At 42.7% G+C, this 18,487-nt stretch overlaps 1 protein-coding gene across 2 annotated transcripts in view; it reads right to left on the bottom strand.

The window, feature by feature from the left end:
• The window catches only part of Mboat1 (membrane bound O-acyltransferase domain containing 1), a 110,244-nt gene that overhangs the window by 23,217 nt on the left and 68,540 nt on the right, over positions 1–18,487 (bottom strand). For both annotated transcript variants that reach the window (XM_011244305.3, NM_153546.4), the window contains exons 5-6: positions 3,787–3,842; positions 1,050–1,104 (exon numbers count right to left, since the gene is read on the bottom strand). In XM_011244305.3, coding sequence (XP_011242607.1) covers positions 1,050–1,104; positions 3,787–3,842 — 111 coding nt within the window. The remainder of the gene's footprint in view (positions 1–1,049; positions 1,105–3,786; positions 3,843–18,487) is intronic.

The raw sequence follows: 18,487 nt of genomic DNA, 5'->3' as shown, positions 1-18,487 counted from the left end.
TCTCTCTCTCCCTCTCTCTCTCTCCCCTCTCCCTCTCCCTCTCCCCTCCCCTCTCCCTCTCCCCTCTCCCTCTCCCTCTCTTCTCCCTCTCCTCTCTTTTCTTTTCTTTTCTTTTTCTTTTCTTTTCTTTTCTTTTCTTTTCTTTTCTTTTTCTTTTTGGTTTTTCAAGGCAGGGTTTCTCTGTGTGTAGCCCTGGATGTCCTGGAACTCACTCTGTAGACCAGGCTGGCCTTGAACTCAGAAATCCGCCCGCCTCTGGCTCCCAAGCGTTGGGATTAAAGGTGTGCGCTACCACTGCCTGGCCCCATCAGTGTTTCTCTCCTGATTCTTCAGGATGCCCCCGCCCTTCTCTCCATCACCATTCCCACTCCCCTCTCCATCCACACTAGCCAAAGACCAACTTCAGAATCCCGCTAACTCCCCAACCTGGATTCTCTTCTGGCCTAATTCCTATTTTTCCCTGTGCTAGAGACCTAATCACATTAGATGAATTGGTAATTACTATTTCTCAAAGGCCCCAGACATTAAAAATAATTCTGGAGTAGACACACACATCCTGGGAAAGGATGGACCAAATTAGATTCGAGATTCATCTGCCCTTGACCTCTGGCCTACAGGAGTCCCAAACATACACAGAAGCTCTATAGCCAACGTTAGCCATTGCTTTATGTTGTGCAAAGGCAAGGATTAGTCAACAGAGAAGTGCCCATCAATAGCAGATTCAATAGTAATATCATATCCATATAATGGAATTGATATGTGAGTATTTATTAAAATGAGGAAACTCTAGACCAGTGGTTCTCAAGCTGTGAATCACGAATTTGTGGGCTGCACATCAGATATCCTGCATATCAGATATTTACATTACAAGTCATAACAGTAGCAAAATTACAGTTATGAAGTAGGAATGAAAATAATTTTATGGTCGGGAGTCACCACAAGATGAGTAACTGTATTAAAGGGTCACGGTGTTAGGAGAATTGAGAAGTACTGCCCTGGACACATGCAAAGGGCTTGAGAATGTATTGCTAATTACATTGCTAACTTACTTCACAGCAAGTCGGTGTTGCTCAGCAGAAAGGTCTTCAGCTTTTCGACCCAATCCTAGGAAAATGAAATTAGGGAAATAAAAAACTGATCCTAAAAGAGGCTACCCAAGCTCAGTTGGAAAAAGCCAATTATTTTTGCTATAAAGAACTCCTGGTTTTCATTTCCAAAAGCCCTACAGGAGGAAGGCAGTGAACTGAGTACACATAAGGCCCCAGATTCCATCCTCATGACAGGTGTAGTTATCCTGGATCAGTTATCCATGACTTCATGTGAAGAAGGAATGTCTCCATAGGTTTGTATGAACATGGGAACATTCAAGGTTATTCAAGCTAGTAGGATATTAGCTCCAGAGAATTCTGCCCTTTCCGTACCACATGGCAGGATGTCATTGCTCTAGCAGCTTTGAGAGTGCCTTTCGTGAGCTGAACCAATTCAAATGTCTCCCTCATGATTCCCAGTGGGAAACACAATGTGATGATTAACAGTGACTGTCAACGGACAGGACCCCGAATGACCTAGGAGATCAGCCTCTGGGTGTGCCTGGGAGGGATTATCCAGAAGTGGCTAAAGTGAGGTGGGAAACCCCCGCCTTCACTGTAGGCAGCACCACTACAAGGGCTAGGTTCTGGGGCTTAATAAAAGTGAGCTGGGTACCATCATGCATCCACCCCACTCTGCCTCCTGACGACGCACACACACTAACTAAAGTAGGATCTTCGCATGCTTTTCTGCTGTCTTGTTTTTGTGAAAGAAGATTTCACTATTTAGCCCAAGCTGGCCCTGAATCTGCAGCCCTCCTCATGAAGGCAATTCCACAACGCACTAAAACTATGTGTGGTCGATCAGGCCTGTAATCATAGCATATGGAAGGCAGAGACAGGGGGATCAAATTTCAAGCCAGCTAGGAGACATAATAAGATCCTGTCAAAAGAAAATGCCTAAGAAAAGACAGAGTGTTTCTGGAATTCCCTCATTTGTCCCACACTCAAGTGGGGGTGGCAAAAGTAAATAAACAGTTTACTCCATGTTAGGAATACTCCAGGAAATGTGGTGAAGGAAGAGTACTTTAAAATGTAAATTTAGGCCCAAAGTCTATTTAAAAATTAAAAGAAGGAGGAGGAAGAGGAAGAAGGGGAAGAGGAGGAGGAGGAGGTAGTGTCCAAAAAAAGGAAGAAGGAGTCTAAGTTCAAGACTGAGCTGGGATACACATTAAAGCCGTGTCTACACACACACACACACACACACACACACACACACACACAGAGAGAGAGAGAGAGAGAGAGAGAGAGAGAGAGAGAGAGAGACAGACAGACAGACAGACAGACAGAGACAGAGACAGAGACAGAGAGATAAACAGACAGAGAGACAGACACACAGAGACACAGGCAGAGAGACAGACAGAGAGAAACAGAGAGGCAGAGAGAGAGAGACCAATTAAACCCATTTCACTTCTTTGAGAGCTCAATAAGGACATGTGCATGGCAATTTGTAGAACTGAACTGATCTTGACTACTAGTTGTGTTACTCTGTTAGTCTACACTGGTAGCATGTCCAACCTCTTGACAGGGTGACACAAAGTTGTCATGTATATGGTTTATACTCAAGAACAGAATAGCATAGCTAACCCCCACCCTGCCTGCCTCTACCCACCCCCCCACCAGAAAATCCTATAACATTTTACATAAGTTTATAATTTGAGGGAGGGCTATCTTCAAAGCTGTCCTGAGCTTTCTCAGGCCTATGGGCCATCGATTAGAGATTTCTGGCAGCCACTGCCAGACAAGGTTTCCATTTTTCTGAGACTTCCTGTGACAATGAAAGTCATATTTGGGGATGTATCTGAGCACAGAACAAATCAGGATGGTTGGTGGCTCTATAAAAAAGAGCCTCATTCTAGCTATGGAGGACACCCCATTCTAGCTATGGAATGACCCAGCTCTTTGCAGAATAGCTAAAGCCCCAGGTATGAACGAAATGCACTGGGTCAAATGAAGTGCAATCTGTTCCCATGCTTTAAGTAAAACAAGGAAACTAGATGTTGGAGAGAAATCTTTTCAACCAGTCTACTCTAAAGACATGTCAACAGTTGACATCAGCCCCAGAGCAGCTCAAACCCTCGGGGTACCTGCCCACTGAACCTCTTAACCCTGTATTAAAATCTTCCATCTGGCTCAAAGTCCTCCTCCATTCTCTGAAAACTCACGCTAAGGACGTAAGTCACCTGTTCTGGCCATTGTTAGCAAGAACCTAAGTGGGGGGCTGGGGGGAAGGGTTCAGTTTTACACACACAAAAGACTCCTCCTTCTCCCAGACTTTTATAGGACAGGCTAATCTTATCAGATGATTTTCCCAAGCACACAGCTTCCCCTAACGAGGCTAAAACCCTAGCATTAAAAACCAATGCTGTTAAATATTTTACTACCCTCTAAGTTCTTCAGAGATGAAATCGAAGCAAAAGGGAAGCTGTTGTCTTAATAAATTTAGGAAAAGGCCAGAGGGCATCATGAATTAACTTTAAAATGTAAACAAAAACCCACTGTTCTTGGAGCAAACATTTTATCGAATGAAGGCGGTGGATTCCATAAGGACATGGGGAGTGTTGGCTGGGACGGTGGAGGCTGTGACTAAGGAGTCCTGCAGTGCTCACATAAAGCTTGGACTGTGTGTGAAATACATGCACGGGAGCTCCAGATGCCTGGATGGCTCTGAGAACCAAAAGGAAAATTGTTTTCTCACCATCATGAACTTGGAAAGCCAACGTCGTGATCTTCTGAGTGACAATCATCAGGGGCCTGGAAAGAGGAAAGACCATGGAAACTTCTTTATACAAACAAGAAACTTCTATTTCTTTGCATGATGGTTTTCACCTTGATGTTTACTAGATTAAATACAGAAACAATGAATCCAAAATAATCTATTTTTACCCCCCCCCCTTGCAAGTTGCTTTGCATATGCAGGCATAACAGTACTTGCTGTGGCACTCTGTCCTCGGGTGTTGCTATAGGCTTTGCCACTGGGACAGTCTGAGACAGCCCACAGGAGACCTTCATACAGGTCAATAAACACTGCATCATGGGAAGGGTAAGGAGGGCCAGCAAGATGGAATGTTCTCTTCCATGTTTCAAGCCTGAGTTAGCCCATATAGTTTAGACAGATGATAGGCTAGACTGTTTTGTCTCTATGGGATGTTCAAATAATGGCAAAATGACACCTTTCACAAATCATGCTCTCAATATTCAGAGACATGGGACTGTTGTCTGCTTCTTCATCTACATCTGCTGTAATCGGTTTTGTCCTGTTAAAGGGAAGGTTGCATGTATACGCAATAAGATATATTTGTGAAATATAACAGCCATTGGTTAACAAAAACCTTAACTTGGTAGAGCCAACCACTGTTGTAAGACCTTTCCTGGGGGACATGAACAAACTTCTATTCATCCCAGATAGGACACCAATCAATGAAAGACAAAAGATATGGTTTCCCTCAAGTCTTGCTGACCCAGTGGCTTTAACTCGTGTCACACAGGATCGTGGATAAAGAGTTACCAGCAGGAGAATAGGCAGCTAATGCGCGGCTACTGCACTGAAGAGAGTTCTTTGTCGCCCCCATGTCTCCCAGCAAATATTGACTGCTTATAAACCCGGAGGGCTTTAAGGGCCATCTTGTGAGAAGCTTCACAGCATGTCGGGAGGTCCTATCATGTGCAGGACTTGTGGGACTAATTGTAACTATTCTAATTTTAAAACAACAACAACCATGTCATGCACAGAGGACACAGTCTCACAATAGCCTACAATAAAAATTTACCAGAAAAAAAAAAAGAAGCTAGGATCATTGGATTGATGGTAAGGATCACCATTTTAACTTTCAGCTACATATATCACATGCCGGTAATGAGGCAGGAAGATCAGAAGTTAGGGGCTAGCCTGGGTTACCTGGAGAGACCCTGTCATACATACACACACAAAAGACCTTATGCTTCAAAGTAAAGAAAGTGAAAATACTTATAAATCATACATTTTATAACTTAATAACAGACAGTTTAATTTAAAAGTAACCATAAAATTTCAAGGAATAGCTCTCGTGTGTGATTGTTGTGTGTGTGTGTGTGTGTGTGTGTGTCTGTAAATGGATAATAAGCACATGAAAAGATGGCAGTTAGTAATTAACAGTCACAGAGATTCAAGTGGGAAACTCCGTGAGATGCCACTCCCAAGCACCAGAACCGCTGTAATCAAAGTGATGGACAATCACAAGTGTTTGCAGGGATGCAGAGAAATCAGCACCTCAGACACTGCTGCCGAGAGCACGCGATGGTTAATTTTGATCATCAACTTGACTTGATTAAGAAACACATGGGAAATTAATGAAGCACACTTTTGGCTGCGTCTGTGAGTGCATTTTGAGACGTTTACCTAACGAGGGAAGATTCACCCTAAATACAGATAGCATTATGCCACAGGCTAGAGCACCAGACTCAATGAAAGGGGGAATGAGCTGAAGAGATGACTCAGAAAAAAAATACTAACTACTCTTTGAAATCTTCCCACATCTAACCTCGTGTTTGCAGAAACCTAATATCCAATAGGCAGGACTTAAAACAACATAATGCTGGGCTTTGAAAAAAATATATAGGTCTGCCTAGAAGGGAGGACATCTGTGCTCTGCCAGAACACATAACAATACTTAACAGCCAACAAGGAGGTAACCAGGTCAGGCACTCTAGGGCAGCATGTCATGCCATGCTCTTTGATGTTGAAAAATAATTGAACACCATGGTTTTAGTCCTTGTAATAAGGGCTACCTCCGAGCTTCTAGAAGACCAACTTGGTCGTACAGATCCATGTATCTTTGTAGCTCACCCTCTTGATGTTCAGGAAGACTTCTGACCCACAATGTACAACAAAGGCCAAGAGCTATTTTTCTCAAAAGAGGGTTACTATATATAGGCACTGCATTCAAGGTAGTTTCTAAATATGGCCTTAAAGCATCATCTTTTTTCCCCCTAAGTCTTTTTTTTGTGTGTGTGTTTCTTTGCTTTATTCTTAAAGCCTGGAAATGCTAAGAATCTAGCTTCCTAAGCAAATCCCAGCAGATAATTTTTAAATGGGTGCCACATTCTCTGGTGACCATGCTATCTGAAAACCATGTAAGGCCTCACAGTCAATTTAACCCATACCTTCGCCATAGTGTCTGAACACAGGGACATCAATAATGTGATAAAATATTATGGAATTAGCCTAGAAACTCCATCTCTGTAAAAAATACACTTGTTTTCATCTTCCCACGGCTACATTGAATGTACTCCATTGCACAAACATTTAATAGTCTAGTATGCACAAACATATCTCTCTCCCACCCTCTCATATTACCAGGGATTGAACCCAGGATCCATTATGCTAGAGAAGTACTCGATCACTGAGCTACGTGATCAGTTCTTTCTTAAGAGGTTCATTGAGATGCACAGGTTTGCTTTGAACTTACTATGAAGCTTAGGCAGGCCTTAAACCCATGGCATTCCTCCCTCAGCCTCCTGAGCAGCTACAGATATAGATGCGTACTGATAGGCCTAGCTTAAGTGTCTGTCTTATTTGAGGCCCTGTCTATCCCCATCACCATCTTCCCTATGTGGGAAGAGGAAAAATGTTTCACTCAAAAAAAAAAAATCTCCGTACATGTATTTCCATTTGAGTGTTGGCTTCTCAATGGATGAAGATTAATACAGTGTGTACTATCTAATTGCTCAGCAAAGTCAATAAATACTAACTACTCAGCATGAAATCTCTACCATTGCAATATGTAAAAAACACATTGTTGTCAAACCTTAGAGAGGACATTGCTTGGAGGAGGAGAAAGAGGAGAAGGAAAAAGGAGAAGAAGAGGAGGAGGAAGAATGACAAGAAAAAGAAGGAGATGAAGAAGAGGAGGAATAAGAAGAGCAAGAAGAACAAGAAGCAATAGCAGTGGTGGGTGAAATGTTATCTAGAAATATGTACATAATATTATACATTATCTAATTTGTACTCTCAAAACTGTTGCTTCTATTGAAATATCTGAAGAAGTCACCAACAATTTACACAAAAAGAAACAACTCAGGGATGAAGAGATGGCTCAGCAGGTGAAGCACTTTTTGTATGAGCACAAAAACCAGATTTCCTATCCCCAGTGGACACATACATGTTAGGTGGGTTTAATGGCCTTCCTGTAATCCTGTACTTAGAAGGCAGAGATGGAAGCCCTGGGGCAAGCTAGGTAGCTATGCTAGCCAAATTGGTAAGCTCTCGGTTCACACTGAGCCTCAGCCTCTAAGGTAGAAATGGTCAAGGAAGACACCTAAGCCCAACCTCTGGCCTCAACATACTCAACTGTGCACAGTTGTGTATCTCCGTCCTCATACACGTATGCACCCACATATATACACATTCACACATGCATGCACACTACATACAAGAAAGTAAACAATTCACAGTGCAGTCATGTGTCTATATATAAAATCCACAAGCTAGAACCAGAAGCTGTCCACCGAAAGTAAAAGTGGTCCTGAACCCGAGAGACTTGAATCTGCCAGCCTGACAGCAGCAAATTTTCCTTCACAGAAACTCACTGCTACCCGGAACTCACTGCTTTCTAGTTATGAGTGTCTCTAAATGTGATGTCTACCAAGTATAAATACAGAAGGGGTCTCAGGTAATCAGACTTGGGAATGAAATACTCTGACTAAAAAATGTAATTCCCACATATATTTTAACCAAATAAAACAATCTAAGATATATCTGTTGGCTTATAATTTATAATCATGCTCATTAATGCAAAAATGTAAAGCTCAACATATAGAATGTGGTAGTTAATATATTATCAACTGACAGATCTAACCTCACCAGTAAGGCAAGCCTCTAGGAGCACCACTAAGGGATTCATAGCAGGCTAGCCTCTGGGGAGCACCTGTGTGGGATTTTGTAGATTAGGATAGCCCCAAAGAGCACCTGTAGGGGATTTTGTATATTAGGCTAGCCTCTGGGAGCACCGGTGTAGACTTGTGTAGATTAGGCTAGCCCCTGGAAGCACCTATAAGGGGTTCGGTAGATTAGGCTAGCTTCTGGGGGTACCTGTGAGGGGTCTCCTATACCAGGCTAACCTCTGGCATGGCTGTGAGGGACTATCCTGAACACGCAATGCATGCACAAAGGCAAAGATCCACGAACGGGTCCCTCGTGCAACTGAAGTGCTTCTCACAGCGAGGCTCTGAGCCGGAGCTGTGCTTCCTTTTTGCTGTCAGCACTCAGCCACACCCTCGGATCTGCACGCTCATCGATCTCAGGCTGTGCCCTTGGTCCTGTGTCTGAAACCAAGGGGGCAGGCCAGCATGGGAAGCAGAGCCATCCTCCTTCTGTGCCATCCCCCACCCCCTGATTAAAACGAGAAGCATGAAAAATCATAGTTTTTATTCTTGCACGTACGATGATTAGTGTGGTATGGGTAAAGAAATATAAGTGAGGGGGAAAAAAGAAATATAAGCACAGAGATAAAGTAAGGAAAAACAGGCAAATGAATATAAGTTTGGGGCAAATAGACAAAAGAGTGATAATCCCCAACCATCACCACCCACAACAACAACAACAGCCAAACACACACACACACACACACACACACACACACACACACACTCACACACACACACACACACACGCATACACACACACACTCACTCACACTCTCTCTCACACACACACACACACACACACACACTCACTCACACTCTCTCACACACACACACACACACACACACACACACACACACTCACACACACACACACACACACACACACACACACACCACTCATACCTCTCTTCAAAGATTTAAGCTCTATTCTTTGGCCCTGACCAAAAACACAGTCACCACTTCTCATTTCAACAGGGCACTGGACAAATGGACACGGCATGATTTCTGTCTGCAGAATTAACCTCTACGTGACTGCGCTAAAGACAGGAAGCCTACGGTAGCCTGAAGGGGAAAGAATGTGACGAGAAGCTATCCTTGGAATCTCCTTGCACATGTGTTCTCTTTCCACATAGAACCCAATTACGTGGACATCAGGCTGGCTATCGGATGGGTGACCAGGCATCATAAAGCAACAGAGGAAAACACTGCCCAGGGACAATGAGGCGAATGACCACCAGTAGGAGGGGACCAAAGTCATAGTTCTAATGTGCACCTATATGATAGCCACGAACACAAATGGTGGGTGTTTCAAATGTTAACCATGAATCTCTGTGAACTTGTAATATGCATTTAAATGTATTTAAATAACATTGAGAGCTGTCATTATGATACTACTAATAAAACAACTACAGCATCTCTAGTAACGGCCCCTCTGGGAAGAAGCTATCTTCTGTTCGCCGTTTCTTTCCATTCCCTTTCTACAGATATCTAGGTTCAGAGAAAGAAATAGATTCACCTTACATGCTTTAAAAACATTTTCTTCTTCCTCTGCTTGTTTTGGGGTAGGGGGTGGGACAGTGTCTCACTCTGTAGCCAACTCTGCCCTCCAACTCAGGATAATCCTCCTGCCTTAACCTCCCGATAGCTGGGACTGCAGATGTGAACCACTTTACCTAGCTTAAAAGCCTCATTACCAATGGCAGTATTGATTAGCTCTTCGATTTAATTGTTCACAATTTTTTAGACCATTTAGGATACTTCCAGTTTTTTCACTATTAATGAAAATAGCTAAAACTCCCAAATAAATTTATTTCCTTACTGTCATTCAATTCCTATTAATTTCACCTATTATAGAATATGAACATCAAAGGAAATTCTGTTTTGAAACTTGCAGGAAAATTGCCTCGCAGAAGGGTCAGATGTATTTATCCTCCCATTGGCCGTGTGGGAGAGTTCACATTCCATGTTTCCAAAAACACTTGGGTGACCTGAATTGCCAACGAGAGGCGGGAAATTATCTGCCCGGATCTGGCCTGGACTGGAAAAAAGAAGTAAGAGCTCTGGCTGCTGCTCTCAGAAAAAATAACTTCCTTTGCGCCCTTCTGTGAGAGCAAAAACAAGAATCAATTCACGACAATAAGCTTTAGAAATATCAGCTTTGCTACAATTGCAGCGTCTCCCCTAGGGAGAGGAATACATATTCTAACGCCTTCTGTAGGCACGTTCACAGAGAAAACATGGAGATGTTCACAGCTATTAACACACGTATCAATTTAAATTCCATTAGCAACACTGACGAAGTATACTCTGTGTGTTCTCTTTACAGGCTCAGCCCACAGCGACTTGATTACTTTTGAATGATAAATAAATTTTCAAGTCTTGAAGTAACCTAAAGTCTGAGTGCATATGTTCTTCCAAATTAAAGATATCCATATATGTTCTGACACTAATTGCATTCAATCCCATTAAATGCCTGTCTGTGCTCTTACACTAATAGTACAATAAAGAGCGCTAAGCCCGAAGAGTCACACTCACAAGACAGATGCTCCCACATCTAGCTGCTTTGTGATGCTGAGTTCCACTCAGAAACTTTATCTCTTGACAAAGTCCCAAAGACCACATTTCAGTTGAAAGAAATAGCAAGGCTAAGTCAACTCCATTGTAAAAGAAAGCTTGTGGCTGTTGCGTATTTACAGTAAGAACCAGCATTCTGGGTCAGTGGGATGGTTCACCCAATAAACTGTCTGCCACCAAGCCTGATGACCTCAATTCATTCCTCAGGACTCAAACACCAGATCTTCTGACCTCCAACACAGGTGTTGTGCCATGCACGTGTGCAAATGCACACACAAACACAACCTAAATGAGCACAAAATAGTTTTAATATTTAAAAAGTAAAGTGGTAATAATTTTGAAAAGAATTAACATTGGTAAAGATTCCCCCTGTAATTGTCAATTTGTGATTGAAACCCTTTGTCAATTTCAGGGTTGGAGTGCCTCTCCATTTATGTCAGGAAGATAGGTTTATAGCTGTCATTTTCTTTTAAAAAGAAAAGATAGATAGATAGATAGATAGATAGATAGATAGATAGATAGATAGATATTAACAAGAAAGAATGGTGGCGCGCACCTTTAATCTCAGCACTTGAGAGGCAGAGGCAGGTGACTCTGAGTTTGAGGCCAGGGTGTTCTTACAGAGTGAGTTCCATGACAGCCAGGGCTACATAGAGAATTTCTCAAAATCAATAAACAAACAAACAAATAAACTAGAAACAATCAAACCTCCATGTAGTAGATAGCACTGTCCCTTAGCCATCAGAAAATTGAGTCAGGACAACCTCCAAGTCGCAGGCGTGCCTTCTTTGTTTCTGCTCCCTAACCACTTACTTGCAAGCTGAACACTCAGCAGTTTGGTGTGTAACCTCCAGAGATTTCTTACAAGAAGTTAAAAAAAAAGAAAGAAAGAAAAAGAGAAAGAGAGAGAGAGAGAGAGAGAGAGAGAGAGAGAGAGAGAGAGAAAGAAAGAAAGAAAGAAAGAAAGAAAGAAAGAAAGAAAGAAAGAAAGAAAGAAAGAAAGAAAGAAAGAAAGAGAACAAGCCACAAAATACACACCACTTTAGGGAATTCACCAAGCCTCAGCTTGCAGAAAAAGACAGGAGCTAATTTGCACCTTCTTCCTAGGCAAACACAGCACCAGCCCTGGGGTGCAAGCACATGACTGTTTTCCCCAGATGCCCTTAAACTTCCTCTTCTAGTAACTTTCCATGATTCTGAACATACTAGAAGTGAAGCAAATGACGCCAAATGTACGATGCATACCCATAAACCCAACATATATCTGAGAGAGTTCAAACCCAGTTTATGCTATGGAGAAGAAACCAGCCTGGAATACATAGCAAGATGGTCTGGGGTGAGATAGGGTGGGGCAGAGAATGAAAAAGAAAAAGGAGGAAAATGTATGATGCTAACAAGACAGATGGGGGAAGAGGTAGAAGAAGAACATCCCAGACATGAATGGTGAAGTGCTGTTATCAAACACGGTCAGGAGCAGGAGATGGGTGCTGACCCATCCAAAGCTACCTACAGAATCATGAATCAATGTGTATGAGTTGCTTCAAGCTGCTATGACAAATTGCCACACTGTCAGATGGCTTACAAAAACGAAATTTGGATTCCAATTTTTAAATTCATGATTCTCAACAAAAGTCCAGCGCTAATCAGATGTGCACGGTGGTGGATCTTTCTGGAGGATCAGCGGGGCAACCTGCCCTATGCTTCTTCCTGACTTCGGCTGGTTGACAACAATTCTCACCCTAACCGGACTCGGGCTACACCTGTAATTTCTACCTCCACCTTCACACAGTCGTCTTCCCTCTATGTGTGACTAGGTCTATCTACCCAGGCCCTCCTACAAAGACACCAGTCAGACTGCATCCAAAGCACATATATTAACTCACGGTCACCCCATCTTGGTTGATCACATCTACAAAGATTCTATTTGGGAAGGAGGATGGAGCCTCAGGCTGAGTGCACAGGTGTTTGGGAAGGATGCAATCTGGACATGGCCACGTGTTAGTTTCTACATGCTTGGGATTATGAGAGCACAGTCGTTCTGCAGCTGTGCCCATTCCTGTGTGTGTCATCTGTGCTTGCTATACACAGACTTCCCAGTCTATGTCTGCTGAATAATGAATGAAGGAGCCTTCGATGCAGGACCAAGGCCTTTCCTTGGCTTGTAGCTTTCCTACACAACGGTGGCTCATGATATCGTCATGATGAAAGTCCATCTGATATCTCTAGGGTCATTTCCTCTAGCATTAAATAATGCTAGAGAGAGGTTTGAAATAAAGGGCGCTTGCAAAGTAATCTGGGCAAAGAAACTTTGATATTTGCAGTGTTCTCTAATGCTCCCAGCAGCCTCTTCCACGGTCAATTCAACAGTCATTATTTTTAACGTACTAAACTTCTTCCTTCAGTGGCTTTCCAAAGTCCCTAAGCTGGTTTTAAACAAACTGCTATCTCTCCTTTCATATCAATATATCCATATTTATTTACTTTCATTTATACATATGCACACACATTTATATATTATATATATATATATATTTATATATACATATATACACACACATACACACATGCACTCAGCTTCTATGTAACCTGAGAGAGTTAACTGTTCATTTTAGGTGCCAGTTTGATTACGTTAAAGGATGCCTTCCTTTTGGATATGCGTTTGAGGGTGATGAGAATCAATATTGTAAGTGAAGAATCCCTGTCCTCACCGGGATCCTGGTGGTATGGTCTAGGTCACTGCAGACCTGGCCAGGACAAACAGTCATGTTTGAACTCTCCTTCTAATTCTGTGCTCCAACATCCATCTTCTCCCTTCAGACCTCTGAACTCCAGGTTCTTGGGCCTTCAGCTCTGACCCCATCAGAGATTCTACTGCTGTGACAAAACACCATGATCCAAAACAACTTTGGGAGGAGAGGGGTTTATTTGGCTTACATTTCCATGTTGATGTTCATCATCGAAGGGAGTCAGCACAGGAACTCAAGTAGGGCAGAAGCCTGGAGGCGAGAGCTGATGCGGAGGCCATGGAGAGGTGCTGCTTATGGTTGGCTCTCCAAAGCTTGTAGAGCCTGCTTTCTTATAGAACCCCAGACCATCTTCCCCAGGGTGTCCCTGCCTACAATTGGCTGGACTCTCCCATGTCAATCACTTATTAAGAAAATGCTCTACAGGCCTGCCAAACAACCTGATCTTATAGAGGCATTTTCTCAATTGAGTCTTTCTCCTCTCCACTGACTCTAGCTTGTGTCAAGTTGACATAAAACTAGCCAGCACAGGCTCTGAGATACAGCAGCAGCCCCTGAGCCTGATTACCATCAGCCTCAGCCTGGGAGTTACAACTTCAGGTGGGACTTCTTGGTCTTCCCAATAACATGAGACAATTCTCTTATTAAATCCCTTAATGTGTGTGCTTGTGTGTGTGTGTGTGCGCGCACACACACTCACTCACAAACACATAGTTATCTCCTTTTGTTCAGTTTCCCAGGAAGGCTCTAACAGACATATATAAGCACAACTGGAATAAACCAGGGTAGAAATCACAGAAGACACATGGAGGGGGTAGGTCTAGTACTGCTGTGTGTTCAAATGCTAAGTACTGGTTCCCAAGACCTGGTTGCCCAGTGATGAGGAGATCCTCATGTGCACCAAATGATGCTATGTTCCTTGCTTCCCAAGTTTATTGATCAATAAAAGGCTAAAGCCTGTGATTGGGCAGTAAATAGAGGTAGGCACGTTTTCAGTTTCCTGGCTGGGCATTGCAGGTAGAGAGAGGAGATGAAATGAGCAGGAAGCCACCATAAAGAAGAGATGGCACATGGCCAGGAAAACCAGCAAGTAACAAGGGACAAACACCTGGGATGTAAGTTAGAATAGCTCCAGACCCTGCCCCATCGAAGCTTACAGCTTGTAACTAAAATACCTGGATTGTATCTTTTATACAAGCTAACAAGAATTTACAATTTCTTTTACAGACACTCATAACACAACTGATAAAAATGTCCACAGCTATCAACAACAGCACTGGCTGTCTATATAAATGGACTTGGTAAATATGATTAACAGGCAATAGCAACTCCAGCCTGTGACACCCAGGTGACAATTCTCTTGCCACCCAGACTACTGCATGACAGGGACAGGGGTCAGGTGGAGAAGCTACAGAGGGTGGCCACCAGGGCAGGGAAGTGAAGAAGTGGTTTTTAGTTAGGTATTTTTAAATAACCAAGTTAATGGCTGCCAAAGAAAGCAAAAGATCTTCTAGTAGAGGACTAATCCAAGGCTGAAGGAATGAGCTAGACCAGCATGTGAGGCACTAAACTTTTATGAATCGTATAGTATGGGTAGGAAATGGCACCAAGGGAAGGAACAGTGTGGCAGTTCTGGGTCACTGCCCCTTTGTAGACCATCCCTCTGGCAAGTATATACAGAGACTTGAAAGGGGTTAAAATTGTGGCAAGGATAGGCAGCCAATAAGGAAGGAATCTTAGACCTGATTGTCACCAGCATGGTGACAATTTAATGAGCTTGGTAATACCCAGACTGCTGGCATTGTGCCTACCCTGTGGTTGGCACTAAATTGCTGTGTAAATCAAGTAATGTACATTTCCTGCCTCAAAAGATATACACAAGAAATAGGTAATATAGATTTTTAAGTGAAAGCTAGTTGTTCGACACTCAGCCCTGTGTGGAATTTCTACATCAGGTCATCAGGGCCCAGAGAATACTGTAGGAAAGGAGAAAGAGTGTCCTATGCAGATATATTCTGGGTTCTGGTTTTGCTTTTTTATGGGATTCCTGAGTGTTTGAATGAGTGAATCTCTATTTCTTGTGCAATCTCTTGGGCTCTTCTCCTTCTGTTTGTTTGTTCTGTGTGAAGTTCTAATGGGTTGTTTTATGTTTTATTTTATTATATTTTTATATTTTATTTTGCGTTGTTGTTATCCCTTAGAAGGCTGTTTGTGTTCTAGTGTGAGACAGAGAGGAGATGGGTCTGGATCAGAGGGGAGGCTGGGGTGGGAGTGGGGGGGACTGGAAGGAGCAGAGGAAAAAAGTTGTAATCAGGATGTATTGCATGAGAGAGAAGTTTCTTTTCAATAAAAGGAAAAAAATTTGGTTAATATCCCAACTGTTATATTTGATAAGTCTCCCAAAGACATTGAAAAATAGAATAAAGGGTTTTTTTTAATTATTATTTTATATGTACAGTGTTTTTCTTGAAGGTATTTCCATGTACCAAGTGCAAGCCTGATACCCAAGAAGTCCAGAAAAGAGCATACGATCCCCTGAGACTGGAGCTCCAAGTGTGTGAGCTGCTATGTGGGGGGACCCTGGGAATCATACCCAGGTCCTCTGGAAGTACAGCCAGTGTACTTAATTGCTGAGCCATCTCTCCAACCTGAGCTGAGGTATTTTATACATTCATTTATGGAACACCTACCTATTAAGGGTCTAGAGCCCTTCTTAGTAGGACTCCAGAGTGAAGCCAAAACATAAAGAAGAAAATAAACTCTATAAGCAGTAGTGATTCCCACTAAAAATTTTAAAATATTTATTTATTTTATTTTTTATATGTATGGGTATTTTGCCTGTGTGTATGTATATCTGTATACCATGTATGTGTCTGGTGGCCTATAAATATTTGCTAGCTGCTATGTGGGTGGCAGGAATCAACTGTGTGTGCCTGGTCCTCTGAAAGAGCAGTCAGTTCTCTTAACTGCTAAGCCATCTCTCTAGTCCTTTTTTTTTTTTAATGTTTTCTTTATATACATTTCAAATACTATCCCGAAAGTTCCCTATACCCTCCCCCTGCCCTGCTCCCCTACCCACTCACTCCCACTTCTTGGCCCTGGCTTTCCCCTGTATTGGGGCATATAAAGTTTGCAATCCAAGGGGCCTCTCTTCCAGTCATAGCCAAATAGGCCATCTTCTGCTACATATGCAGCTAGAGACACGAGCTCTGGGGGTACTGGTTAGTTCATATTGTTGTTCTACCTATAGGGTTGCAAACCCTTTCAGGTCGTTGTGTGCTTTCTCTAGCTTCTCCATTGGGGGCCCTGTGTTCCATCTTATAGATGACTGTGAGCATCCACTTCTGTACTTGCCAGGCACTGGCATAGCCTCACAAAAGATAGCTATACCAGGGTCCCTTCAGCAAAATCTTGCTGGCATATGCAATAGTGTCTAGGTTTGGTGGCTGATTATGGGATGGATCCCCTGGTGGGGTAGTCTCTGGATAGTCCATCCTTTCATCTTAGCTCCAAACTTTGTCTCTGTAACTCCTTTCATGGGTATTTTGTTCTCTATTCTAAGGAGGAATGAAGTAGCCACTCATTGGTCTTCCCTCTTCTTGATTTTCTTGTGTTTTGCAAATTGTATCTTGAGTATTCTAAGTTTGTGGGCTAATATCCACTTATCAGTGAGTGCATATCTAATGGCTTCTTTTGTGATTGGGCTACCTCACTAAGGATGCTATCTTCCAGATACATCCATTTGTCCAAGAATTTCACAAATTCATTGTTTTTAATAGCTGAGTAGTACTCCATAATGCTAAAAACATCCTGGCTATTTTGTGGCCTTTATTGCTCCTCTATTTTCCAAGGTTTACAAGCAACACACATCATTTTAAAAAAAATAAAAATAAAAATCAGTGTTTAACTGGTTTTGGGATAATTGAGGAAGCATTTCATGGTTTGAGGACAAGACAGACACACGCAGGTGAAACAGGAAGCAGAAAGCCATCGGGGGTCCAGAGGTAGGAAGGACTGAAGAACAGAGAGTCTGTGACCAGATGGTGATCCTGAAGATTTAAATACAGCACGTCCTTAAACAGGGCACACTTTGCCTTCCAGAGCCTTCTCGTGTTGGGCAGTTTTGTGACCCAACTTACAAGTTCTCAGAAGTGAGCTACAATGTTTTATAGGATTGTTGATTGTATTCTAGGCATCACTCAGCTGACCTAGCATCCATCCACACTTGAACTGCATGGACTCATGAAAGCTGTACCATCCATACCCTCAAGATGCTCAAGTTCCTCAAAAGACAGCACGCTCGCTCCAGGCTGCAGGCTTTCCACCCCTTTGCTGATAACTGCATGCTTGACACTCATGGGTATATCTCTCTACAGTTTTTTCATTGAACCCACGAATGAGTCACATTCCAGTCACCCAGTCCTACTGATTTAGCTAACTTTTCCTGATGTTGTGACCAAATATTCAATGGAAACAACCTTCATGGAGGAAGAATTATCTTGCTCAGAGCACAGAGGAGTCAGCCCATCACAGCAGGAAGGACTCACATCATGGAGGCCGTGAAGCAGAGAGAGAGAGAAGGTAGGTGTTGGCAGGCTTCCTCCTCTTACCCATTACTCTGTGAGGGCCCCTCATCCCATGAGACACTGTTGCCCATATTCAGGGTGGATCCTAGCCCATCAGCTAATTCTCTGCAAACACTATCTAGACATGTCAAGAGGTGTAGCTCACCGATCTCCTATGCGCCTCTGAAGCTAATCAGTTTGACCATGGATCTTGACCCTTACCATTACTGATCGCAGACACTGTGGTTTCCCATACGGCTGTTTACATGAGGCTATTTACACTTCCTTAAGGCTAGTTACAAACACCATTTACTCCATACATTTAGGCTAGTTCCAAATCTCAACCTTATTTAACATCGATGAAATAACCTTCCTTTAGTTAATGTTTTAAACACCTCATACTCGACAGCATTATGGTTTATATTAATTTATTTATTTCCCTCTGCTTAGAGCAAGGCCTATTCACCAAGGATTTGTGGAATGAGATGCAATCTAGCTCAGGTTCTGATCCACGCTTCATGTACCGAACAGAGTCCAGTTTCTGAGGAATTCCTAACAGAAGACCAAGAGTCGCCAGGAACGAGCCTGCCTAAACTCTACCAGAGTCATAGAA

Source organism: Mus musculus, chromosome 13, assembly GCF_000001635.26.
Source record: "Mus musculus strain C57BL/6J chromosome 13, GRCm38.p6 C57BL/6J".
NCBI classification, from domain to species: Eukaryota; Metazoa; Chordata; class Mammalia; order Rodentia; family Muridae; genus Mus; species Mus musculus.
The sequence above is the reverse complement of the archived record's forward strand: the minus strand, read 5'-3'. Positions and strand labels throughout refer to the sequence as shown.